General features: G+C 48.6%; 1 protein-coding gene across 6 annotated transcripts in view; it reads right to left on the bottom strand.

The window, feature by feature from the left end:
• Nucleotides 1–6,967: 6,967 nt before the first annotated feature.
• Nucleotides 6,968–27,939, bottom strand: part of Nck2 (NCK adaptor protein 2) — a 113,045-nt gene continuing 92,073 nt past the window's right edge. For all 6 annotated transcript variants that reach the window (XM_050160502.1, XM_050160503.1, XM_050160504.1 and 3 more), the window contains 2 exons: nucleotides 17,768–18,489; nucleotides 6,968–7,464 (listed from right to left, as the gene is read on the bottom strand). In XM_050160502.1, the coding sequence (XP_050016459.1) occupies nucleotides 7,270–7,464; nucleotides 17,768–18,489 (917 nt within the window). In that variant the 3' untranslated portion in view covers nucleotides 6,968–7,269. The remainder of the gene's footprint in view (nucleotides 7,465–17,767; nucleotides 18,490–27,939) is intronic.

The raw sequence follows: 27,939 nt of genomic DNA, 5'->3' as shown, positions 1-27,939 counted from the left end.
TGAGGCTAAGTCTCTGGACCCATCAAGGCTCCAACATCCAAAACTGCAAATTCATTTGAAGGCTGGAGGGTTCTCTCCTGGAGGAGAGCTGCCCCCCCCCCCCAAGTGTTTTCCCAGACTGCAGAGAAAGGGTTCCTTCTGGAGGAGAGGAGCTGCCCTCCAAGTGTTTTCCCAGGAGAAGCACCAAGATGCAGAGGCGACTGTGGCTGTGACAGAGGGGGCCAGACTGCATCTTGAGTGGCAGAATTTGGCAGAGTCATTTACTTGCTCTTAGTTTTTCAACATACACGAGGAAGGAGTTCACTGGGGCTTGCAGCTAGGAAGCTGTGGAATCCAGGGGATGCATGGCAGCCTTGGAGTCTTCTTAAGGAGACCCCGAAAAGCCACTGTGTGAAGCTAGAAAGGTGATATCTAAGTTGCCTTGAAATTCCCAGGAGGTTGGAGATGCTGGACCCATGGATGTCCACAGTGCAAAGTTAAAGGTATAGAGCAGAGATGGCCCAAGAGAGAGGTCACATGTCACAGGGATGAGTCAGAGGGGTAAAGGCTGCCCAAAGCTGCTAGAGCCCAGACAATTCCGTCACACACTGTAGATGCATGCAATATGGAACAGTAGGGTTTGGAGCTTTCCCTGCTGAGTTTTGGTCTTGTTTCTCATTCCTCGCTATTCTCCCATTTTGGAACGAGGACGCTTATTCTGGGCAATTTACTATTAGAAGCATGTAATTTGGGTTTTGATTTCTAGGGACTCACAGTTAAGGGACTACCTCAAGCAGAACTTTTTTTTTTTTAACCCTTGAACAGGTTGGGACTGTTAAAGACTATAGACATGTCTAGAGAGGGAATACATGTATTCGGCATCACGAAATGAAATTGGAGTTTTAGGGGTTTGGGATGGGATGTTGTGATTTAAAAAGACGCTTCTTGCTATCGGGTTGACAAGTTATAATATTTAGCCTAGAATGTCTACTGGATTGGATTTAGAATTACCACAAGACTCTCTTTTCAGTGTGTCTTTGAGGATGTTTCTAGAGCAACTTAGCTGATGAGGAAGACCCAACCTGAATGTGGTGGCACCATCTCCTGAACTGGGTTCCTAGACTAAACCAAAAAAGGAAGTGAGCAGGCACCAGCATGGAGCTGATTCCTGACTATGGGGAGAATGCGATCAGTACCTCCAGGTTCTCGCCACCATGACTTCCCCACCATGGTGGACAGCAAGCTCTCAAACTAGGAGTCAAAGTGAATTCTTCTGTCCTCATGTGTGAGTGTGTGCGCATGTACAAGCGTACATCCATGCATGTGCATATGGAGGCCAGAGGTTGCTACTAAATGCCCACCTCTATTGTTCTCTGCCTTACCTTCCGAGACAGGGTCTCTCCTAAGCCCCGGAACCCATCACGGGACTAGACTGCCTGGCCAGCGAGGAGTCAGGTCCCACCTGGCTCTGCATCCACTTCCCCCAGCACTGTTACAGGCAGGTAGCTTTTTCCATGGGTGCTGGAGCTGAACTCGGGCCCTCATGTCTGCACGGGAAGCACTTCCCCCATCGGACCACCTTTGCGGCCCTGGTAAGCTATTTTTGTCAGGTGTATTTTGTCACAACAATGAGAAAAGTAACCAGTACAGAGCCATTATCTAGAATTTGTAAAAAGCAAACCAAAAGCCCTCTGGTGCTTACACCATGCTGACATTCCTTTTCAGGGGTAACACAACGACTTTTTCCGACATGAAGACTCTTTTAAGTACAGTTCTTTTCTCTCGTATCAATTCATTAACTGTTAATAACAAATACGAATCACATGGAACATTTCCTGTTTAGGTTCCATCAGTAAACAACAAACCAGCCCAGTCTTTGTGGAATTTCATTCCATCTGTACGTGTTGACAGAGAGCAAAATAAGAATCACTGTGGTAAATAACGACCAAACCTGTAGAGGTTATAAGCACTAATGGGGGGGGGGGGAGCAGAGCAAGGGAGCTGCTCTGGGTTGAGCAGGACCATCTCGGTCTTCTCCAGGATCTGGGTTGAGTTCAATGCCCTCAACATGCAGTCTGCTATTAATAGATGCTATCCCAGTTTCAAACTGGCAATTATGTTAACTAGTGTTTGGGTGACAATTCTGACTAAAGGTAAGGTCCTTTTCTAATTGCACCTGGAAAACGGTCTACTCAGACATCTTCTGAGGATGCCCCCCCAGACAGTACAAGAGCATCTGTATTTATTCAATCTATCTGGTTCCAGGTCACTTATGAACACATGAAACCAGTGTTTCTGTGTGCTTTTCACTTGGATAATTTGCAGTCATCATAGAATATCTGATATTCAAAAAGTGTGATGTAAAATCATCTCTCGTTTCTTCATATGGTTTCTAGGTAACTTTGTAACCAGCACAGCCATCTCCGTCTGGGGTTGAGGATGAGAAGCGAGTCTGAAGATCTTGTGGCACTGGATCACTTCAGGCACAGGGTGTACAGGTGGGTCACGTGCAGTGACAAGCCCCAACAGTAAACGTCCAAGCATTGACTGCAACACCCCGACCAAACACTGCAACAGGGATTAGAGTGATAGAGATGGCCGGCATGTGGACACTGAGAATTCGGTCAGATAGCTGGTCTCATTCCTTCAGAGTCATGACCTCATTATGACTCATCAGCTTCTTTATGGGAGCACAAAAGCACTTGTAGAAATAAATCCTGTTGGTACCTGTGTGTGACTAGATGGGAGAGCTGAAGTGAGATTATTAAAATCTCAGGCCACCCATTACAATTTCAATTAGGTAACATATTTTTTTCTTTTATATTGAACCCATTTAATAAGCTGAACAACAGTTTTAAGCCCTGAACATATTATAGAAAGCATGCAAAGAAGTTAGTCTTATCAAAATACATAAGGCTGTTTTTAAAATCGCTGCCATGAGGCAGGCAGAGCCACGGAGACAGTCTTTGAAACTTGCCGGAAGTTACGCCATGGGTAAGGGTAGAATTTGGTCTTAGGTCTTGGTGGATTCTGAGCAATTCCTTTATCACCAGAGGACATGTGCTTTATGTCAGTCCACTGGCTCTTCAGACTGGGGCCTTCCTCAGGCCATTATCTAAGCTTAGAGGGTCCCATCTCCTCATCCAAGAGCAAGGACAAGACCAAGGACAAGACCTGGTGCTCTGGTTCCTGCTTTGGGGTGCAAATTTTGATCATCTAATGTCTACCTCGGGGAGAAGAGGTCATCCAACCAGGGAGGAAAGGCGTATTTCATCTTGTAGTTGTAGCACCTTCAGGATCTGAAGCAGAGGCTACGGAGGAACTCTGTTTACTGGTCTGCTTAGTCTTACAGCCCTCAGGATCACCAACCCATAGGTGGCACGGGCACAGTGAGTGAAATCCTCCCCTATCAAGAAAACGCTTCATGGGCCAACCTGGAGGAGGCATATTCTCGGTTGAGGCTCCCCTTTCCGTCCAGTTGATAGAAAACTATGACATGTCAAAGTTCCGGCTAAGCTCCTGTCTGGGAGCTGTTATGGCTTGAAGGATGTGCTGGAGCGTGATTGCCTAGAATAATTCACATGTGTGCATGGATAGGCGATCTCTTCAAACTTTCAAGCAGGCTACAACAGAACCCATATGTAGGGCTGACTCACTTAACAATGGCATCTCCTAGGAGCCTGTCAAAAGCGCAGATGAAAAGTTGGGAGTGGAGTTACTCAGAGGCTGAGGCAGGAGGATCACAAGGCCAGTCTGGGGTACATAGCAAGACCAAATCTCGAAAACAAAACCAAAAGACTCCAGAGCCATGTGAAGCTCTGTAGTCAAGCGTGCATTGCACCTGTATACGAGACCTTTGAAATGACCGCCCCAAAGCTAAAAAAGTGTGTGTGTGTGGGGGGGGGTTTAGCTCACTGGTACTGTATGCTTGGCATGTCCAAGACCCTGAGTGCAACCTCAGCACCAGCCCCAACGAAAACTCATAGACATTTCCTGCATTAGAATTAGAGTGCCTGAGTGAAACAAACTGAAGCCTAGCAGTCAAAGGAACTCCTCTTAAAAGGGCAATGCCACTGGGCGCCGGTGGTGCACACATTTAATCCCAGCACTTGAATTCAAGGCCAGCCTGGTCTATAAGAATTAGTTCCAGGATAGGCTCCAAAGCTGGAGAAACCCTGTCTCGAACCTCCTCCCTCACCCCCCAAAAAGGGGCAATGCCAGGATCTTCAGAGAGAATACCATCTGGGAATGGAGTCTCCATTTTTAGCCACAGGTTCCACTACTGAACTTCTGCTCCATCTTCAGGTGGAGACTGTTCTTCCCCACCCCCACCAGGAGAAAACTGAAATGCCCCGAGGAAAATGTCTCAGGACGTAGTTTGTCAAGGTCTGGTGAGATGGTTGTTACCTACGGTCCTGTGGGGGCCTCATGGTATGGACCTTTAAAGGAGGGGCTCCTGGAGTGTGCTGGAGTAAGCCTTCTTCCGACTCTTGACAAGCCAAAGGTCCTAGGGTACACGGGCTCCACCAGGTGCCACCAGGTGAGGAGCCCACTGAAGAGCTCTTCCGTGAGGTCTTCACAGGAAAGCCACTAATGAAAGATGATCACTAGATCCCGTGACACACGGCAACTGCACTGCATGTGAAACCCGGGCTACCCTGGTGAACCCGACCTTAGCCACCCAGGTGACTCTCACGAGGAAATGCATGGCCAAGACCAAAGACAGCTGTCTTCAGCGACAACAGGCCTTGAGAAACCCCAGTTCATCTTGTGCTTCTTCAACGGCTGGCATGCTTTTCCCTGAACTGCTGCGCAGCCACCCGCCAGAGTCATGCTGGCAGAAGGCCTAAGTGGCACACCCAGCAGCTGAGGCATGACGGTCCGCGGCAGCGTCTGCCATCTGCACCAGTGAGAACAGAGGGTAATGACCCGTGGCACTCATCTGAACCAAGGGCTGTTCACTGTGACCAGGGAGCCAACCTCAGTCGCCCGCCACAAGGCTTCAAGTGACTATAACACACAATAGAAAGGCTGGGGCTCATAGGGCTGCATCAGTGTTCTTGCTCATTCAGAGAGCAGTTGTGTGCCTTGTGAACCGATTTAAAATCTGTCTTCACCTTTAAAAGGGGCACGTCAGTGGGGTCGCCTCACAGGATTGTGACCAGTTAGTGGATGATACCAGGCCGGCATAGAGGACACACTCCTGCATTTGGCAAAGCAGCTAACTGAACAGTAAACACTGATGGAGACAGCAAGGTTTCCAGAGACAGCCAGGGGACTGTGCCTTTAAAAGCTCTGACAACTTCATACGTCTAAACCGATTTCCAAAAAGTGAACTTCCAGCTTGCTGGGTTAGGTTCTGGAATTCTGCCACTTAAGACTTAGCATTTCAACACAACAGTGTGGGCTGCAGGGGCTGGGGAGATGGCTCGCATGGCAAACGTGCTTGCTGTGCAAGCCTAGGCGAGCCAACCTCAGTCGCCCGCCACAAGGCTTCAAGTGACTATAACACACAATAGAAAGGCTGGGGCTCATAGGGCTGCATCAGTGTTCTTGCTCATTCAGAGAGCAGTTGTGTGCCTTGTGAACCTATTTAAACTATGGGATCTGGGAACTGACCCTCAGATCCCATAGAAAGGGGGAAGGAGCAAAGCAACTCCACCCACTTCCACATGCAAACACCCCTGCCTCATACACACTACCACCACTACTAAAAAAAGATAGGAAAACAGGACATACAAGCAATCGATGTGCTAAGCTCCTATGAGAGCGCTCTCATTTCTGTGTTTGTGACATGTGTGAATATGTGCATATGTCCACGCCACGTGCACTTGAAGGCCAGAGGTCACCATCAGGGCCATCCACTATCTACTTTTATCTTCTGAGACAGGGCTTCTCACTGATCCCAGTGCGCATGGACTGTTTAGAATGCATAAGCAGCGAGCTCTGAGGCTGGCTTTAGTGCTAGGCTTAAATACATGTGACCCACACTTGACTTTCTGGGGGGTATGGAGGCTCTGAACTCAGGTCCTCATGCCTGGGCAGCAGGCACGGTTCCCACAAGCCATCTCCCTTCTGCGATGGGTTTCCTGGGAGTCCTATAGCTGTCCCTTCCCCAGAGAGTCAGGTCTTCCAAAACACAAACACACAGCTTTGTCATGATACTTTTTTTTTTATTACAATAGTCAAAAAAACTGGGTATGCAAGTTTAGGGGATCTCAAGACCCCTTCTTCAATCGTAGGAATGTGCCATCTCAAGACGCTATAGTCAAACTATAAAGAAGTTCAAATGTAAAGAAAAAATGAAAATGCAATTTCTTCATAAACATTCTGTTACTACCAATCACATACTCTTTTGTAAACCCTGAAAAATTTCCCTGTAAAGCAAATAATATATATATAATATACATATATTATATATATATAGTGTGTATGTATAAAGTATTGGTAGCTCCCCTTCCCGAGAGATCAGCTGTTTTCCTTAATCATGTTATTAGTGTCAACAAACGGCTACAGTTACATATTACTTTGAGAATTAAATACATAGTTGTGAAATTCAAACAAGCTGAAGGGCAAGAAGGAAAAAGCCCTATGTGGATGGCACACCTGGGGGTACATTACCCGAGTTTCTTTCTTTCTGCTGTTGCCTCTTTTGCAGACCAAAAAAACCCAACAAAACAAAACAAAAAACAACAAAAAAACCCTCTTTTATTGCAAGCACAGCCTCAAAGGCACTGGGCAGTTCCCTTACCATCACCTCCCCAGGGTTTCCAGTATTGCTATCTGCACATTCTTGGACTCCTGCAGAGCCTGGAGCCAAAAAAAATAATAATAATAATATATATATACGCAGGCCCTGGACCAGCATGGCTGATGGGAGGCACCAAGCACCCGTGGACACAGCTCTCAGAGTGTGTGTACTAAGGTCACATGTTCACTACATACAGACTTTCTGCCCTCCAAATAGACCCCAGTCTTTTATTGTGTGTGTGTGTGTGTGTGTGTGTGTGTGTGTGTGTGAGAAGGATTTAAACAGACTGCTTCCAAGTATAAAGGAAAAAAGTGAGCAGCTTTGCTCCCTTTGACCCTCAACCACCTGAAGATGGCCCGAAGGTGGTGGCCATGGGCACGGCTCTGAGGACCTGGGTAGCTATGGTCAACCGACGGGGCTACAGAGTGGAGGTGACCCAGGCCGCACGGGTGGAGGTGGCTGGCAGCGCTGGGCTCTGGGAGGCAGAGGTGGCAGCGAGGGCCACAGTGGGCAGGGCACAGAGAAGCCGATGGCTGCCTTCACTGCAGGGCCCGGACGAGGTAGAGTTTCTCGCCGTGTTCGCTGGTGAAGATGGGGGCCTTCTTGTAGTGCTCCACAAGCTCGTCCATGCTATGGAACCGCCGCTGCCCAATGCAGTAGACGCTGTCCACCAGCTGCACCTTGAAGTGCTTGTTCCTCCCTGACGCTTTGAGAGACACAGAGAAGTCACTGGGCTGGGGAGGAAGAAAAAGGGAGTTACCAGCAGCGTAGGCACCGCAGAGAACAGGGTCTGCCTGAACAAGCACTGTGTTCGCCCGGAACAGCACGGTCCTCAGACTGACCGGCAGCCCAGGGCTTTCCAGTTCGTATTCAAACACTAATGAAATTCTGCTTCCCGCGGATTCAGGGATAAAAAATGCACTCTGGGCCTCTGACAAGTAGGAACTCATTATAGAGAGAATGACAACTGGGTTAACCTTGGGGCGGAAGAACCGGAGATTTCCATTTCCCCAAATTATTTCTGACAAACTGGGAATTATTCACAATGGCTCTCAGGCAGGCAGGGAAACTAGAAGCGCTCCTTTTGGATTTCTATTAGAATCTAAGCCCCTTAAACAACAGATACCGTCAAAGCGATGGATGTGCTTGAAACAGTTTGCTGTGTCCCAGAGATGGCTTCATGGTGGTTCAAGCACAGATCTCAGTGAGAAAAGTCTAAATTCTGTGATGAGTTCAGTTCCTTACTGACTTGAGTATATTTTGGGATATACTAGTGTTTTTAGGAAAACCGGCCATCGCATCCATGTATTGAAAGCCAATCGGAAGGATACCGCATAGAGGTATCGACCGATTCAATGTTTACTAATGATCGTATGACTTTATCCGATACCCGCTAAGGAGGTGAGTAGGGAGCTCGGTCCATGACTGCGACTGTGCTACTTCTACTTAAAAAAAAAAAAGTGTCCTCACAAGCTCATGAGCTAGGAGACACAACGTGAAGGAGAACGTGTACTTGTGGAAGTTGTAAGTGAACAGGAATGTGAAGTGTGTAAATATACATGTGCACGTGTGAGTGAGTTCGCACACTTGTAATGGAGCCAGGAAAGACCACTATAAATAGAAAAGCTGAAGCTGAGTTACGGGCGGGAAGGGCTTGCTGACGATGTGCACGGGACCTATGGTGGAAAAAGGAGGACCTGTCCTTCTGCACTAACGGGGCAGTATGGCTCAGGAGGAAGTAAGAGACTCACACCGCTGCACCCCGTTCACTTCCACTTATGATATCGTTGGACTGTCCTCTGTCCCCTGGTTAGCTACTGCCTAAAAGATGTTCTCAAAAGCTCCAACATCCCTCGAAATCCTGCCTGCCTGGGCAGGGCCAGGCTCTGCCCCTCAGGACTCACCCTGAAGCAGTCAGTCCACACCCATGACAAGACCTTCGGAGCCTGCTCCTGCTTTTCCCCATTCCTGAGGACTTGCTACTACTACGCAGGAGCCAGTAGCTAGCCCTCTTTTCCAGCAGGTCCTCTACTCGAAGTTCATGAAGCCCAATGACTTATTTGATGGGGTGGCCAAGTACTGCAGATGAGGAGACCATCCTTGCCCTTGGCCATTCTAGGATAGGAGCCTAGGGCAGCTCAAACACAGAGGGCAGCTGGCTCCCCCACCAGCCACTGCTGCTTGAAGAAAGGAATGACAAAGGACAGCAGTGTGAATTTATGCTCTATCTATCCCCATGCTATACCCAGGACTGGATGGCTGGGAGGAGGCCCAGCAAGAAATGGGCCTCAGGTTTTTACTAGCAGGGCCATGCATGAGCCCCAGGGTGGGCAAGACACAGAACCTGACACTTTCTTCAAAGGATCATGGAACTCCGATGTCACAGGTGAGCATGCCAACAAACCCGACGAACAACACATTAACCCTTTTATGCTCTGGGAAACCTCAGTAATGCTGAAAGTTACAGTCTGCTTTCCCTTGGGATATCCTAACTGCCAGGATCACCGCTGCTGCCTTCTCATGCCAGCATCAAATAGCTGTTGAAGGGAATGATATGAAAGCCCAACCGTGGACCTGAGAACCAAGATAGTTACAGACGTATACTAGTTCGAAGCGTGCCAACCGGCCCAATCAACACCATCTACCACAGACCCCCAAGAATGCTGCAAGCTGCCGTTTGTTTCCTTCTGGGATATTCAAATTGCCAGCCCCACGGTTAGTGCCTTCCGATGTCTGTATTTAACAGGGGTGATTGAATATAACCAGTGATATCCCAACCACTGACCTGATAACCAAGACATCTACAGATGAACACAAGCTAGCCTCGGAATTCTCTGGGGCCCACCTGGAAAGTGAACAACAGGTACTGTCCAACTGGCACACACTGCCTGCTCACAACCTCTGGCATGGGCACTAAGGTCACCAGGCAGTTCCGTACAAGAACACATACAAGTTAGGAGCTGTTCAACCTTCTCCCAACAGCTCCAGGTGGTCTTTAGGGGGTGGGTGGGTTACATTTTAGTTCCAGGCTCCTCACTATTAATATTCTGCAAGTAATCCATCTGAGCTAAGATGGGGGTGCCTTCCCTGAACCAGCTTGCCAGGAGCCAGACCATGCGATGTGGATGATTCTTGAGTCAACCACGCCAAAGGAGCCTTGTTTTCAGGGGTGGTAACTGGGGATGACTGGAATCGGCATATGATATGCCTGGTGTTCGCTAATTAATAGGACTTTCCAAACAGGAAATTTTGCTTTTAATCTGAGATCCTTAATTTGACACTATGATGTGTGTGGGTTTGTTACGGTACAGCAGTAAAATGTTGCAGCAGGGAAGGCGGGTTTTTAATTTCCTGGGCTTCTTGAGCGGACACCGTGAAGTCAAGGACACACAATCAACTCATGCTAAGCAGGAGTACCGGGGAGTCTGGAGTGTTCTTAATCCAAATCGAGGAGACATTCCTCAGGCGATCTGAAAATGAGCTACACCAAGAGACATCCCTTCGTGTTACAGGTTCCCACTGCCTGTCAAAACACTGAAGAGCAGACGTATTTCATTTCAGATTTTGGATTTTCTTCATCCTTTTTGTTTTTTTTTTTTTTGTTTGTTTGTTTGTTTTTAATGGCTTGGTTCTGCCCTGGGGGAGTTTCTGCTTCTGTCACAGACCTGAGAACCTCCCTTCATAAAGTCCCCAGGTGACCACCCTGCTGCTCTGCCATCTTTGGGCTGTACATATGTTGATATTCCCTCCATCCCCAAGAAAGGGCAGCCTACTGGCTTCTTATCAAACCCTCCATCCCCAGCTCTTTTTATCTGGGAAATGGATACTTTTTTTTCTTTCTATGTCAGTAGGGTAAACATATTTTCTCTAAAGAAGAGGTTCCTTGATCCCCAGACAAAGAGCTAATGTATGAGAGGTAAAATGGGCTCTACTGGTTAACATCCTCACTGTTCTCCATGTTCTCTGGTTCCCTGATGTAGCCCATTTTTAGGTCAAAACTGACAGGTGTTTTTTACCAATGACAGCGGCATGGACTATCTTCTCCAATCCCCAAGCCTCTGTTTACTCCACAGGCAACACCGAGCACGAGTTTCATTTGCGTGACAGACCCTTATTTTAGGAAGGAAAACCAATCCTCAAGTAGAGAACAGCTTGCATGTCCTACCTGCCTAAAACCTAGGAACCACCAGAACTTTCAGGGTCATCCTCAAACAGGATGGACGCAGGTTGATCCTGCTCACCCCCAGTAGATTTCCCCAGTACAGTAGTCCCTGTACAGACTTTAAGAATATTGTCCTCCTTTATCTTTCTACACGGTCTCCGACTAAAGGACACATTTTCTTTGTTTGAGGTAGGCTTCGCTCTGTAGCTCAGGCTGATCTGGAACCTACCATGTAGCCCAGGCTGGCCTGACACTCTTGGTGATCTTCCTGCCTCAACACAGTAGTGAGCCACTATCCCCGGTTTAAATGACAGTAAGTTATTATTTTACCAGAAAACAAACACTGTTCAAGCGGCTTCACACAAGCCTACATCAGACGAGGCAGGGCTTCTCCAGTCCGAGCATGGGAAGCACTGGGGGAGGGGCCTGGTACTCTGCATTTCCAGCAAGTGTTGTGGCTGACAAGAGATGCTGCTTGTCTGAGACGCGCTACCATGGCGCTCTGAGGAATTCTACCAGGGCATTCTCACCTGCTGGAGCCCCTGCAGTGGATTCTGCTCACCACACACTTAGAACTTTAAAAAGTGTGTGCGACAGACTCCATGTCACTGAAAATGCCACCTTCTTACCCCGCCACTCCTGTCGTGACTTCCAGGCTTAGTTAAGTGGCAGGGACTTGAGAAACATCTCCCAAGTGAAGGACTCAAAAGAGAAACGTTAACAAAAATGGCAAAAGCCACCCTGAGCGATGCGTGCCAAAGCGAAGCCAGGGAGGTGGCTTTGCGGCTGTGGATAGGTGCCGGCTGTACAAGCATGAGCACCCAAGTTTGGATCCCCAGAACCCCCAAGGGGGATAAAAAGCACATGGAGCCCTAGAGCTTGGGAGATGGAGCTGAACAGCTGAGCTCCAGGTTCAGTGAGAGACTGCTTCAACAGAGTGGGTCAAAGTACTTGAGAAAGACATCCACCATTAACAGGTAATATGCATCCACCGGAATAGGTAGACACGCTACACACATACAAGTAAAGCAAAGGCTAAAGGTCAAAACCACCCTATATTCATTAGACTGTTTTTTGTTTGTTTGTTTTTAAAGCAATAAATGTTGCCAAAGATGGAGAATCTGAGTTCCAGTGCACTGTTGGTAGAGATGGAAAATAGTGCAATCACTGTAGAAAACATACGTAGGTCTTCAAGAAAATTAATAGGTTTACCATTTGATTCAGCCAACCTACCAAAGGCTATATGCAAGAGAAATCAAAGAAGAAATATTTATATACCCACAATCACAGCAGCGTTAGTAAAAAATAAGCAAACTGGAAACACTTCAAAAACTCATCACCAGGTGAGTGGATATGTAATATTATTCAGTATTAGAGAAGGACAATTTCTAAAGCATTGCTACAATAACACCGATGAAAGTGAAATAAACCAGGTACAGGCAGACAACCACTATATAATTCCATTTATAAGAGGCCCCTAAGTATAAAAAAAAATCAGAGAGAGTGGGAAGGGAACCCCAGGGAAGAGGGCAGCCAGAGAGTAAGCATTCAAAGGGAACAGAGTTTCACTGTGGGACAGCAATGAAGCGCCGAAGATTGATGTGAAAAGTACTGCCGCCTGAACGGTACACCTACAAACTGTCCTGAAGACGTTTTACCACAAAAAGTAAAGATGAAGTGATGATCTGCACAAGATCTGTGAAACTCTGATGGGACTCCAGGAAACGGAAGCACCACCATGGGTGGGGAGGCTGTTCCCTTCCTACCACAGAAGCCACCAGGGGTGGCCAGGAAAAACAGGGGACATCGTGGGGAGGAAGCACAGTCCTCCTGTGGTCAAACAGAGCTTTTGCCTTAGGCCACCTGAGCCACCTGGTGACCATTTCAGTTTTTCTTAGGGACCAGGCGAGCACTAAGAGATGATCAGGAATCTCTGGACTTCTAGCTCATTCTATGAACCACATCTTTGTCCACTTCTCAAAAATCCCAGGGACACTGTAGTTGCTGGGGCCACGGTGCCTCTCCGCAGCAGGTGACATCTGTAACACACTGTGGTGGAATACAGGCCAAGGGACAAGTCGTGAAAGAGGTTCTGAAGCTAATTGTTTCTAGTTTCAACTCTGCTGCGGCCCTTCCTTCGTTGTGGATGCTAAGTCTGCAAAAAGGTAAACGGACAGTGAAAGTGTAAAACAGGAGTGAGGCTCCACGGCTTCAGGATGGCTCTAGATGGTAGAGAGGCCTGGGCCAAGTGTTCAGTGGTTGTCTTACCGAGCTGTGTGACCGTTTTATCTGCCAGTTCCTTACAAAGAAGTTATTTTATAACTTAATATTAACAATTCCCACGGAACGTCAAAGAACTCTCGAGAGGACACTGGTGTGGGTCTCCCCCGTGACGCGGGACCTTCTGTATCTGTATCCCATTCTTCACAGCAGAAAGCTTGGCAGAGAGACGAGCATGGACCTGCTGGCCCGCAGACCCGCTCGCCCCCAGTCTGCACTGCACGGCCCTGCATGTGTGCTGTTAAAGACAAACATGGCCCAAGCCGCACTGTTTCTACCATTTCCTCTCCAGACTGCTTCATGCGGTATGCTCGTGGGACTGCCCGGAGGCAAGCTAAACTCTTACAACTCCTCCGTGGTGCAAAGAGGAAGGTCTCCGTCTCCAAGGCAGACACACACACACACACACACACACACACACACACACACACACACACACTCGGTGTCTTCTGAGCAACAAAAAGGCAACGCCAGGCGTTCCCCATTAGCACAGTTCTCGCCACATGGGCATTTCAGAGACTCAATGATAAAGGTGTATTTGGACCTGGGATTTTAAGTTTCCTTTTCCAGTTCACTTTTCTATATTTTGGGTGACAACCATTTTTACTATGTACTACCGATTTTGCATGAACTCTACATATATCTTTATATGAAAAGGAGCTCCTGATGTAAGGGATTTTAATGAGAACATTTCTGAACACCCTTAAGGCTGAACTGCCGATCTGGCATCCTTTCTTATCCTGAAAAGCTGTGTTAGCTGACAGCGGCGACCTCTTCTCCCCTCACCACGCTGCCAGACTCGAAGAGCCAGCATCTGGACCCTGTAGCAGTAGCAACAATGGTACTTCAGAGGCCACGAGCGTGACCCAAGTCAGTCAGCAGTCGGTCGTAACCCCACACGAGAACAAAATACAGGCTGAACTGGGCAGCCCTACAGCCTGTTCTGGGCTCAGAGCAGAATCTTCTGAACTGTACATAATCAATTCACCCCGAGAGGTCTAACATTCTTAGGATCCAGTGCCAAGCCAGGCAGACACAGTTAGGTGTCCCTGACATCCCTGTGCTAAGCCTCACTGAAAGGAGAATGCAAGGGGGGGGGGGGGGGGGGNGGGGGGGGGGGGGGGGGGGGGGGGGGGGGGATGGAAGATGCGCCTGGATCAAGCCTGCAAGCCAGCCAAGACTTTTCAGAAGTAAAGCTAGCCAGAATGAGAACGGAAAGGTGTTTCTTCGCCAGGAAGGCGGGCATGTTTAGCTGCAGGGGAAGGGGTGGTGTTTCAGTTCTCCACATTTGTGCCGAGGTCTCCGCAGGCAAAGCCAAGGTGGAGGAACGGATGGAGGTGAGAGTACGCGACACAAAGAAACTAAAACCATTGCTGGGGCAACGAGGAGGCCACTTGCGAGACGACGAGGAAGAGCAAAAGATGCTTTACCACCCCAGTCCAGACCAACTATTGGCTCAGAAGACTCCACTCACAGACATACGGGGACTGCCAAGTCTTCTCTATGTTCTCCATGCCTTTAGCTCTATATTCCACTCAGAAAGGTCAACATGGATCCAGCACTACAGGTCTAGCAAACCAAAAAAAAAAAAAACAAAAACAAAAAAAAAACATTGACAGCTTGTACTGTTTGCCAGAAATCAAATGAGTAAACCCTTGTAAGCATCCCCATAGAATCCATGTAAGGATTTGATGCCCATAGAGGGCGGCCAGGGCTTCTGGAGATTTTCTGCATCCACCGATTAGTTCACAAGTAGAGGGTGACAAATAACAATACCCCCTTAGCTTTCAAGAAGAACTGATCATCACAGATTTAAAAAAAAAAAAAAAAAAAAGGAACAAGGGAGGAAAAGAGGTCAGAAGAGAAGGGATGATGGTGCCGCAGCTGGGGACGGGACAGTCAAACAGGCCTGCTTGGTTGTTCGTTCCTCAAGTCTAGCCCACTTCTTCTATCCTGGAGGCAAAGATAAAGCAGCGTTCATTTTACTTGCAATACACCAACTGTCCTCAAAAGTGGGCAGATTTTAATCCGTCAAAGGAGAAAAACAGTAGGCATTTATCAGTACAGAACACCATCCAGGGCCTTGCTTACCTTGCAATCACCTAAGACAGATTTTAACTGACCCCTGTCAGTAAGACGGGTTCCCCAGAGCTACTGTTCCTGCTCAGGAGTCAGGCTTCCCAGAATCACTTCCATAATGGAGACTCCAGGCCCAAATGCATCTGCCTTAGTCTGGTGGTAGAGTCAACTCCACCCCCCCCCCCCAGCCCCGTGACATGCAATTAGATGGCAAATTAATGTTCTGTGTGACCTGGGCTTGACTGTGAGAACAGGCTCTGACCTGAAAAATCCCAAGAGAACAGGAAAAAAAAAAAATGAGACAGAACATGGGAGAAGCAGAAGGTACAAAAAGACAAGGGAGTCTATTAGCACGGGCCTTTCACCGACACCAAACGGAGCTGCAAACAGACAAGACAGTACATCTGAACGTGGCCCATTTTTTTTTCACCCACGGATAAACACAACATAACTCGGAGCCCCGTGTAACAGGTTCTTGGCATGGACCCACAGTTTGACAGCCCCGAGATCTTCGGGAAAGAGGCCACGCACAGTTGCAGGCTGCAGGCCAATCAGGGTCTCTGGAGATGATACAAGTTCCAAAAAGGCCTTGCTTGCCCTCACACACCGCTGCCAACAAAAGCCTGTCTGACCTCAGCTTCTTAAGTTAGGCAAGACAAAGGACGTCCATAAAAGGGAGTTAAAAAAAATTGTAAATAATAAATGCCTCCATCAGTAGGAAGCAGGCTGCTGATGCGGACACGGAAAATTAACAGGTCTACTTAGACTAGAAACCCTAGGGGACATGTTCATCTGTCAATAAATGATGCCAGTATGTGGTTCTTGCCCCTTCTCTCCCAAGAAGCCACTTCAAATACAAGCGCCTGGCTCTCGAGCACTTAGACCGGGCATTCTGCACACTAATTGGATTTTCAGAGCCGTTCCTGCTCTGCAGTGGGAGAGATCTCGCTGTCCTCAATCCTCACAGGCCCAGAATGTGATCTAAAGGCAGCCATGCACGGAGCTTCCAAGGCGTGAGGACAAAGCCATGTGAAGTCCTGCCAGCAACAACGAACCCTGGGGCTTGATCAGAACATCTCAGGATTCGGATTTCAGACGCAGTCAGCATTCGGACTACTGCCTGAGAACATCTGAGGCTAAGGCCAGCCCTGAAAGGCCGCTGACACATAAAGGGATTCGGTTTCTGCAAGTCTGATGCCCCTTCTGCTACGGAGAACACACTCCAGCGGCCCCTCTCCACGAGGGGCTGTGACCGCATCTCTCAGATCAATCCTGCGGGGCACAAGGGCACACTGCTCACTGGGCTAGCAGAGCGGAACACACGCATCCCGCTCTTAGAGGGTGCACTTAAAACACGAAACCAAAGCCTCGGAGAACCAGTTAACACTTGAATACACAGGACTAAACTCTTGCTTGTAGGTTTTTAGAAGAGTCACTAGGAAGGTATCTACAAAATGGGTTATTCCCAGGAGGCACACACGAAAAGGCTGCCTGTGGTCAAACTGTCTGCTTCTTTCAGAAAGTCCCGACGAGCCACAACCCCAACAACCAGCCACCTGTTGGGGGAGGACTGGCTGTGCCAGACAGGTGGCCTGATTCCCCATTAACTCATCTCCCTCAGCACTCCAGGTTCCTGTTCAATCCTGTTTGTAAGTACTTTAAGAGCTTTGCAGGGACGAGCTCTGCAGCGGCCCTGCGTGCAGCCAAGACCACCTTGGGATTATGTGGTTTACAAAGAATAACAAAGTAGCAACAAAAGGCTGCGTCAGAAGCCCGGCACCTGCTACCCGAGAACCCGCTGATTGCTCAGATGTAGATGGCACCAGGAGAGTCATCACAGGGGTCTCCTACACCGGGAGGGACCAGGAAGGAAAAGGAAACCTGCATCTTTAAACTGTGAAAGGGGGAGCCTTACTACAGGGCCAAAATCACCCATGGGAGCTGAAAGGCACCCTCCCACATCTCCCCACATCCAGGAAAAAGAACGGTAGCAAGGATCTCAGCCTAGCTCTCCCAGATTGAGTTAAGATGGGAGCAGCGGACCCTGTGCCAACACAATATCTATCTAGATTCGTATGTGCCTTCAAATACCATTTTGCTATTTCAAGTATAGTCAGTGAAGATGACAAGAGAATGGCACACCACATAGGTGGTCCTTTTTGAGGGAGGTTCCAAGAACTCTAGCAGCTACCTGAAGCCATGGTAGATCAGAACCCTAAAAATGAGTTTTTTTGTTTTTTGTTTTTTCAAGACAGGGTTTTAAAGGCGTGCGCCACCCGGCATAAAAATGAGGTTTTTTCCTATGTCCAGGACTAAGTCTAACCTGTAAATAAGATTGGTAAGATATTTAACAATGTTGAATCAGGCAAATGAACTGTAAGGAAAACCGCGAGACCATTGAGCATCCTCAGACCAGGGCTGAAGTGAGTCCCTGAACCTGCTCGCAGGTGAGGGAACTGGACACTTAGCTTTCTCCTGGCAGTGCGGCCCCAGCAGAGGGGCAGTCGGGCACTTACCGAGGACTCGCTGTCCCTAATGAGAAAGTCGCCCTCGACGCCCCGCTCATTGAGCACGCACTCGGCCTGGTGCCGCGTCACGTTGCCATAGTACCACTCACGCCCAGCGAATCGTCCGCTGGCTGAGGGCCCGGTGTAGCTGATCTGCGGGGTGTGCGTGGGGTGCAGGGCAGGCCCGTCACTGAGGACCACCACGTAGTTCTTGGGGACCAGGCCCACCTGGCCCCGGGCATTTTTGCATTTCCACCACTCAGGGTCGTTCTCGGGCTTCTCAATCACCTCCATGGTCTCCCCCTTCTCGAAGCTAAGCTCCTCCTCAGTGACCGAGCTGAAGGGGTACAGCGTCTGCACCACATGCAGCACCCGTGCGCCTTGCCCGTTGCTCATCGCGGCGCCCCGACGAAGGCTCAGGAAGCTGGGGGCCTCGGCTGCCGCCTCATCTGCCTCCTCCAGCACGTAGTTGGAGGGGAACCAGCCGATTTGCCCATTGAAGCTGCCGCGCCACCAGCCATCGCTGCATTTCTCCATAACTGTGACACGGGAGCCCTTCACCAGGGACAGCTCATCCTCTCGTTCAGCTACGTAGGCAAACTTGACAAAGGCAGGGATATTGAGGTCGTAGATGCGGTCGGCGCCGCTGCCATTGGCTGGGTACTCCGCATCAGTGCTCGGCGTTGGCGATGCATCTCTAGCGCTTGGCTTCCTGCGTGTCTTTCCGAGGCCTGTGAAAACAGGGCAGAGGGCTCAGTTGGTACTGGGCGCATTGTTGTATTACCCACGATGGCGTGGAAGTGTTTTTTACCAGGAGAACACAAAGACTGGTTACAAATGGCAGTGACCAGTTGGGGGGAAATGGTACAGCTGTGTGGTACAGAGAGGAGTGACGAAAAGCTGATACCCATTAACTAATGCCAGTGGGTCTATGACACAAAGACAGCAAGGACAGAGAAAAATCCTTCTGGAAGGATGGCCAGCTTTAGAGAACCCCTGGGGCTCAGCATTGAAGGTGCCTGCAATTTTATACAGGGTAAGGAGTTGGACTAAATGAATGTAAAGATCGATGGGCTGGTACCCTGTCCTGCATCCACGCACCTCCCTCCTGAACAGTTTGTTCCTTGTTGCTCCCCTGAATGAGCTGCCCTCCTATGCCCTGCCTGCAGGCTGGCCCTTCCACCTTCTGTCTCCACTTGTAACTCATCTCTGCTCACAAAACTCGGGACTGATTATCGGTCCCAGCTAAGTCCAAGGCAGGCCTCTGACGACTGTGAGAGGAAACCTGCAAGTGGATCCTCGGATCAACGAAATGGGCCGCAGAAAGCCAGCGGATGGAGTGGGTTTAAGGGGATCGGAAAATCTTCAGCGAGTACCGTGGTTTGCCTGTGCATACCTCTGTCAGCCACATGTGAGCAAAGCACTGCCCTGTAATGTGAAACACACTTCTTTCCATACGTAGGAGGGTGATTTTTGAGAAGTCCTGACCTAAGCACGCTTCTGACCCAGTTAAAACGTAGAACTCCAGACAATTCTAGGGGAGGAAAGAACACTGGCTAAGAGCAGGGGATGGCACTGCACGGGGCGAGACGCCTAGGTTTTTCAGGGAATCCTCTCCCACCAGCTCCGCTAGCAGCATTCTGTGAAGTCCCTTGCGGACTCCCCTTCTCCCCAGTGACACCGAGTGACCTCCAGGGGTAGTTGAGTTCTCTCGTCTTTAACCTGCAGACTAAGCAGGCTAGTCTTCAGGGCGGCTTTGCCCAGGGTGCGGGTCCAAATGCATAGGATTGAATGACAAATCCTATGTCATTCAGTGGGGCCACTGGCCCCAGTTCAGAGCCAGGAGCATCTGAGGCGATGCAAACTGCTCTGAGTGAATACACAACGCAGTTAAGGCTATGGCAACTGCTCTGCTGCTTCGTTCTGGACCACAGCATCGGATACATATACGTGGGGATGTAAGAGCAAGTCAGAAGATTTAGGTCTAAATCTAGATTTCCATTCTACTTAAGAGTCATCTTGGTCTTCAATCCCAGGTTCAGTTCAATCCTCACCTGGTTTTCCCTGTGTGTGTCATTCTTCACATATAAGACAAACTGAGTTAAGGCCTACCTATTCTTAACATGCTTGTGTTAATTGCTATTTAAAGGCCCCATCTCCACATAATCCCAGTTTTGAGGTCCTGGGGGTGGTGGCGGTCAGAATCTCAACATATTTAGTCCGACAAGGGCATCTAAGTTCAGACAATGCACATGGAACACACAAGTATTCCAGAATCGAGGTATTCTTAACTGAGCAAGGGTTTTGGATGTCTTTGATCAGAACAGCACTTTGTCACAAGAGGTCCCAAGTCCTCTTCAAAGACTCTTGGCCACAATCCCAGTGACGCCAGAAGGCCAGGGGTGTGCAAGCCTACTGGGAGTTGGGCCTCTGACACCAGGAACTCTCATGGCAGCTGCCGGGACAGAGCAATCCAAGAGGTAGCTGTACAAACTGTGTGTGTATTGGTGGAGGGTTTGGTCAATATCCCGGCCATGGATATTATCCCAACGCTCACAATTCTCCCCAAGCGAGTGGGGAAAACAAGATTGGGAGAGATAGGGGAACTGGATGGCCATTCCCAGACAGTGAAGTGGTATAGATCAGTGCACCCAATCAAAACATATTTAATTCATAATAAGCCAGATGCCCAGCTCCGTCAGAGGAACTTATTTCCGTCTACTGGCCTGAAACTGGAGGTCAATGGTTCCTTTTATGGCAGAAGATGGTGAAAACAGTTCTTAAGTTTCCAGTTACAAGTAGGCAGAGCCCCGAGATTTTAAGATAGGAGAAGTAGCATGGGCGAGGAATATGGGCAGAGCAGCAAGCGCAGACAGGCTGGGGAGATGCTGAGTGGGTAGAGCATGCGTGGTAAAGTCACGTGGGGTGCTGAGAAGGGGGCCCATCTACCCACTCTCCCCCACTATTCTCCTTGCTCTGGACCTGCCCAATGGTAGAGCTGGTGTCACCTAAAACAGAAGGTACCAGAAACCCTGAATGCTGGGACAAAATATTCTGTTTCACCCTCTCCTAGGGTTGGGAGTAGCAGGGAGCTGGGCACCCACAACAAGGTCAGGTGGCACCGCCTGTGCGAGGATCACGATAGAAACTGTAACCTCAGGGTCAGGCTAGCCTGTGTAATAACTCCCAGCCCACTCCTCCAGCCTTGACTGCCCGGAAGCTGGGACAAGGCACGTGAAGAAGAGGCTAGCTGCCCCACGCCCTTGGCTCTGTGTGTAAACTTTCCAGCGTGCCTTTCCTGCCTCCTCACTTCTCTCATGAAACTCCCACCACTGATTGCTTTTAGTTGAAACACAACTTCAACTCTCATGTGTTCACTATTTTAACACACTATTATGTCCTTTCTCCTAGAATCTGACACATTTTCTCAATTGAGAGAGGCAAGCCCATTTCTCAAGGACCCAAGTCATATTTACTGGCTTGAAACAGCAAACCCACAAAAACATGGCAGAATGTCTTCTCACCCCATCTATACCACATGTAGGGATGTTTCTAGTGCTGTCCCCAAGAATCCTTCTCCCTGGGATCCCAACAGCCAACTCCCTATGCAAGCACCAACAGTGGGGGTCCCTCCTGATGTTCTCAATACATCTCACCCAGAACAAATACGCCTAGTACCTGCCACTTTATACTGACAGCACAGTGTACGTCACGCATCTGTACCAAACCCTGCTTGAGAGTTCAACAACCCATTTCCAATTCTCACGTTACTCCTAAAACCGTCCCTCTGAGAACTGACCCGAGGCTGTGAGCTCTGCAGCTGGGCGTGCTGCCGCAGCTTGCTTTGCATGCGTCATATGGATGAGACTCTCTAGAATGAGCCCATTAGAAACCCTCCAACTGCTAGCAAGCTATGTATTGGGTCAGGTGAAGTATCACGTTTGTGCAAAGCAATGGCTTTCCTGACAGCCTGTTCAATAATGCATGAACTGGAACACCCTGGCAAGGGAAGGAAATAGAACAAAGGAGGAAGAGAAAAATCCCAGCGAAAATTCCCCAAACAAAACACTTGCAAGACGCTGTTTTCTAGGTCTTAGGAGTGAGATTTTAACATCTACACTGAAGATCTGTGCTCAGAGAAAACGGTATTGGGCTGAGAGCAGAACACTTACTTACAAACCATTTCCAGGGCCCTGTGCTTACTGCCTCCAGCAGGAAAACAAAGCTGCGGCATTTACAATTAAGAAACCTTAGAGGTCCACCTGTGCAATAACCTGATACTACATAGTACCACGGGCTGTAACAATTCATCTCCTGAAGTTCTGGAAGCTGGGAATCTAAAATCACAGAGCCCACAGACCGGGCGGGTCCTGTTTCACAGCAGTAAGAGTGGGGCCTCCTGGCTACGTCCTTACCTGGTGGGAAGGAGAAAACAGGTTTCCCTAAGGCCTTTTAAAAAAGGACACTGGGCAGCCATTTTTGAGTCCTCTCAAAGGTCTTATAAACCTCCCAAGAGGAGGGAGAGGATGGAGTGAGGTTTCAACGCTCCAGCTGAGGCAGAACACAGACGCTTGGGCCTCAGCAGCCTGGCCAATGTTTTTCAGCTCCTGCCGTGGGCAGTAAGCCTTGAGTAATGCTGCCTACTGCCAAGGAAACGGAGAAGCAAGTGCCCATGTCCCTGACATTTCTCCCTACAGCACCTCTGAGCAGCGATGATGCCGTTTCTCTCCACAGGGCCCTAGGCAGAAAGGCCATCAACCATATGCTCAGCAGTTGACGTGGGTTTCAGACCCTCAGAAGGGGTGACTGGACCAGCTGGGTTGTCCCAGGCCAGGCAGCAGCCTTCCCTGGCACAGAGCTGCCCAAGGTGAGTAAGGTTTGCCTGCTATAGGAGGTGACCAAGCTCCCAAAGAAGCCACTTCTCTAGAGACCTAAAAAAGAGACCAGCTACAGATTGTGCCATAGTGTCTGTCACCTGTACACGATAAAATGTGCGCTGTGGAATTGTATTTCTGGTCTGCGAGCAGATAGCTCCATTTTAAATGGCTAACAGCCGAGCTGGATTTAAAGGGGGACGACACTTTAATACTTTCTACTTTCGTGACAATTTTTTTTTGGCCCTAGGTGTTAGCTTTAAGGCCCCGAGTTACATATTTTTTGATAATAACAGGCACATATTAACTTTCTCGAATAAGATTATATACACTAAAGACCGAGTTCTAATAAAAGTTTGAACGTGTCATACATTATTAATGTTATTCATTTTAAAGTCAAAATCCTTTATGCGCTCCCCCCCATCAAGATGAAGGGCTGTGATAACAAACACCTCTGAGACAGGCTCTGGCTGTCAGTTTCCAGCTGGAGCCCTGCAGACTTGGGAGAAGATGTCAAACAAATTTGATAGTTCTGAAATATATTCAAGCTAACTCGTTCAGATGGTGTGTGCTTGGATTCTGGGAACTCTGGGGGCAAATCACTTAATTTTGCCACTAATCATATCGGTAACCTAAGTGATACGGAACCAAAAATATTCCTTACACTTAGAATACTATTTAAACTGTTGTGATTAAAGGGGATTAATGTGTGGGGACTCCCTCCATTAGAGTTAGGGCCTATTAAAGCCAGCTAAAAAATTAAGAAAGGCCTTTCTTATCAGAGGCCATGAGATCGGACAAGGTTTGAGGAAGGAAGGCACAAAGTGACCGCGGCAAGTTTTCATGTGAAGACAGCATGTGACCCTTGGCTTGGGAGCACTTCCACATTGCTGCCCACTGGCTTGGTTTGCATCGAGTTTTGCGGTAACGCTGCGGAGACCAACTCGGTTATTTCAGGATAAATTTTAAAATAATTTAACAACCACAACAAAACCACCAGAATAAGTGAAAAGACAATCCTCAAATTTGCTATGCTGGCTAGTGTTTTTTTTGCCAACTCAACACAAGGGTCATTTGAGAAGACAGAACCTCAGTTGAAAAAAAAAATGCCCCCAGTGGCTAGGCCTGTGGACAAGTCAGTGGGGCATCTTCTTGATGAACATTATGGGTGGGCCCAGCTCACAGGGGATGACGCCACTCCTGGGAAGCAAGCAGGGTTCCTCTATGGCCTCTCTGCTTCAGTGTTTCTTCAGGGATGGGCTTTTAAGGGGTAGGGTGAATAAACCCTTTCCTCCCCACGTTTCTTTTGGTCATGGTGTTTTTGTCATAGCAATAGAAACCCTAGCACACTAAAGTGAGGACATTTGAACAGGCTGACCATGCAAGACCATACAGTGACTCTAGTTTGAACCTGGTCAGCACTTCCAAACCCCTCCCATATGCAAGGCTCTTCCACCTGGCTTATTCTACCTGAACTGCTGGGTCGGGGTTGGGGGGAACATGTGCTGTTTCCACAAGCTTTCCGGGGAGAGTGAGGGAAAGCCATAGACAAGAGATGCCAGCAGCATTTGGCGTTAATGAGGGTAGAGGTGAACAAGATAAGATCCAAAGAGACAGAGGCCCCACAGCAAGAACCTAGTGCCCCGGATCCAACCTACATTCTCACGATATAAGCTGACTTTAGTATATTTTTTTTTTTCAAAAGCTAGGTTTCAGCCGACTTTGTCTCATCGACTGAGAAAATAAAACAGACTTCCCCGATTTACACTTCCCACCTCCACCTTCTTGAATGTGCCCAACCACTGATGCCTACATGTGAAACTGCTGTCTGTAGACAAGCAAGAAAACAGCTCTTATGGTTTGGGGCCACCTGAGTTTGGTGTGGGAGAGACAGAAGGCAGCAAGCCCACGGCTGCACACCATGCTCATGGCCTCCATAAACCACTGGGATGGTGCACGTTGTTTTCTGAGCCTAGAGTGTCTTAGGTTTCACTGCCAGAGTTCTCCTGAGCAATTTATGACAGAGAGTACAGGCAGCCAGGGGGGCGTCACCAAGCAGCCTGCCCTCTGCAAGCTACCTGACTTGGTGGAGAGCAGCCCAGATGCATTTCACTATGGCCAATGGTGGCGTAGAAGTTAGTATCAAAGAAACATCACTTGTGGTTCAGGAAACAGGACAGGCTCTTGAGTACAAACCAGTTTTAGACAAAGTCAAGTTTAAATAAAAAATGGCCTTGGTCACAAATGTGGCCGGTTCCTTTGGTCCTATGGACACTTGGCTATGCCAGTAACAATGTGCAGGTTTTTACAGGGCAGCAGAAGTGGGATCTGAAAGGCCAGTGAGTTGGTTTTTTTTTTGAAACCAGAACACCTCGGCCATAGCATAACCAGCAAAGGTTGGCACAGTGTCGTATCGTGAAGAAGAGCATGATTCTACTCACTGCTCCGCCAGAGGGCTTAAGGGAGTGTGATAAGCAACGTGGGCGCAGGGTCACATCTTCCACCAGCTTCACATCACTGCATGAGCTAATGCACAACAGGTGGTCCTTAGGCTGCAGAAGATTTCAGAGACATTCTACCAGACTCCAGCTGTCCCCAACCACCCCTCAACCTCCCGCCCCCCCCCCCCCCCCCCCCCCCCCCCCCCCCCCCCCCGTACTGAACTAGGGCCAGGCATGACTGCGGGGTAAATTTCTATCAACGGCACCTTTGCCTATGCCCCTTTCTTCTCTGTCTTATCAAGAAAGATGTCTGGCTCAGGCACTGTTCACTGCTCAGCCTGAAGCAAAGCAGGAAGAATGTCCTTCTGACCCCTTGGCCATCACAGACCAGTGCAGAAGAGTCATTCCTGTAGACTGTAAGTACAGACGCCAACAACTTTGCCACCAGTTAGATCTGTGACCTAAAATGAATCTAACCAAAACTCCAGCTTATGAAAAAAATGTTGTTTATACTAAATTATGACCAGAGGCTACTAATGTGTGGGCATTTCCTCCATTAGAGTTAGGACCTATTAGTAAAGTCAACTAAATATTATGAAAACTTCTTAATACTAAATGTCACCATGGTGACAAGTATAATAAAAAGGACTCCAATGGAATGTCCCTGTGAGCCTGTGGCTTCTGAGCCTACAGGAAGCAGAGGAGCCAACCTAGATAAGGCCAGGAGTACCCATGGCAGGAACTACAGGCTATTTGGAGTCAGCACAGAGAGCAGGAGCAGGGGACATAGGTCAGGGGGTGGACTTGGGAAAAGCAAGTGCTGGAGGCTCCAGAGGCCCCTCAGAAACTACAGAGAATGGGAGTGGGCAATGGAGAAGCAGAGCTCTCCCCAGAGGTTGTCAGAACCACCATGGCAAAGCAAAGGGCTTGTCATCTGGACATTCCCACCTCGGTATCTTGCTAGGGGAAAATCCTCTTTATCTGGCACTAGGGAACCATCACTAGGAACATAGGAGTTCTGAATTCTAAACCACTACAAAGGCAAGGCACTAAAAACAACATACCTATGTTTCCCCCCCTCCTTTATGGATCACAAACACTCCGTCCCACCTCACCCCAAGACCTCAGCCGCTGTCACTGGGATCATGTGGGGTCTTTATGCTCTACAGAGGGGAGAGTGTGCACTCTCTGACAGCCAGAGCGTTTGAACCCAAGGAGTCTGAGAGCGGGCAGGACACTTATCCTGGAACTTTTGCTCCTCCACGTGAACTCCAGCTTTGAAAACGGCAATGCCTTTTCCACAGGTTGAGTTGACCCCAAAGTCCCTCTGTGGGTCAAAAACAGCATACCTGTGGAAAGATGTCCTGGGCACATCCATGTGCAACAACAGTGTCCAAGGAATAAGTACAATGTGGGCTTTCCTCCACAAGAGGGGAGCTTACCCCAAAGATCTGCCGAACTCCTAGATCTGTCAAGAGCATTAAAACGCACCAATGGAGCCCTGTGAGTAAGCCATCTTGTATGTACTTCTTCCCTGCCGCTTCTTAGGGCCACTTACCCATTAAAACCAAGCAAATAACAAAAAACATACACTCGATTAATGAACTCGGCTTTCCTCTCTCACACCACTCCCATTTCAAACACTGGGTAAGCCATTCCTAACCAACACTGGTGACTGCTTGGAGCCTCGGCAGGTCAATCTCCTTCAGCGGCACCGTCTTCTCCTAGAGCAATTTCTTCTCCCTGCCCTTTGAGAAAGCTCAAACTCTAATTGTGGGCCTGTGAAGGTAGAAGGTATGGCCAACAAGGGGTTGCACCAATTCCTGACCCTCCCTCTCTTTCTTCTCTCTTGACTCTGCAACTAACATTCATTTCTTTCTAGGAGTGTGCACCTTATGATAAAGAGCTCTTCTGAATGTTATTATATAAAACTCCCAAGTTCAGGGTTAATGCTAAGGATGGAAGGAAATGGGGAGATCTGTGAGCTGGGTGAGTGCCGTCACCCTGTATCCTCCCTCTGCCCTGGCAGTCCCTCTGCGGGAAAGAGGCATTGGGACCATCAGCTCCCCCACAAGCACATGGTTCCTTGTGCACAGGGCTCTGAACTGCGAACTCCTGGCACAACTGAAAACTACTCCTTTGTTAGTGGATAGGTAAATAATGGGACTAAACATTCAAGGTTGGGAAAAATGATTTCTTTTTTTTTTAAGACAAATGCAAAAGTCAAACGGTAACACAGATGCCAAATGAAAATACCTTTATTTCTCATTACAATTTTTCATGAAAATAAATATTCAGCACCTCTCAACACATACACCCAATCCAGGAGTATGAATCATTTGCATATGCAAAAGGGTGAGATGAGGCCTAGATTACAAGTGACATTCTTCAGCAGGACTGGAAGTATCAAACCACCAGCAAAATTAGAGCACACACCTAGCTTTTAAGATTGTACTGGAACTACAAGAACTGAACATTGTAAATTAAAATGTGTAAACGGTAATGGGGCAGACACGGGCAAACTTCTGCAGGATTGTCTGAGTCACGTTTGGGATAGCTCCCGTGCAGCCCAGATCTGGGGACCACTACAGCACCTCTTCTGTCGTCTCTGTCATCATCTGTCACAGAGATGGATTGGGGGGGGGGGGCAGTGCCAGGTAGGTGAAGTAGCTGGGAAAGCTCTGGATTTAAGTGACTGGCACACAGCAAGGACCCAAGTGGCAGTTGCCTAGGGGCTTGCTGTAAACAAGAATCTTGATTAATGCCAGAGTTAGAGTCGGAGGAGGATCAATTGGAGAAAGGTAGAGGCAAGGCTTTCTCAACTGAGCTGCATGGATTCATCTCCTATAGCATTCCCCAGGGGCAG

The sequence above is a fragment of the Alexandromys fortis genome, unplaced genomic scaffold (genome assembly GCF_014885135.2).
Source record: "Alexandromys fortis isolate MF-2015 unplaced genomic scaffold, M_Fortis_MF-2015_v1.1 scaffold_116, whole genome shotgun sequence".
Lineage (NCBI taxonomy): Eukaryota > Metazoa > Chordata > Mammalia > Rodentia > Cricetidae > Alexandromys > Alexandromys fortis.
Note: the sequence above shows the minus strand (reverse complement) of the source record. Positions and strands in the feature narration are given on the sequence as shown.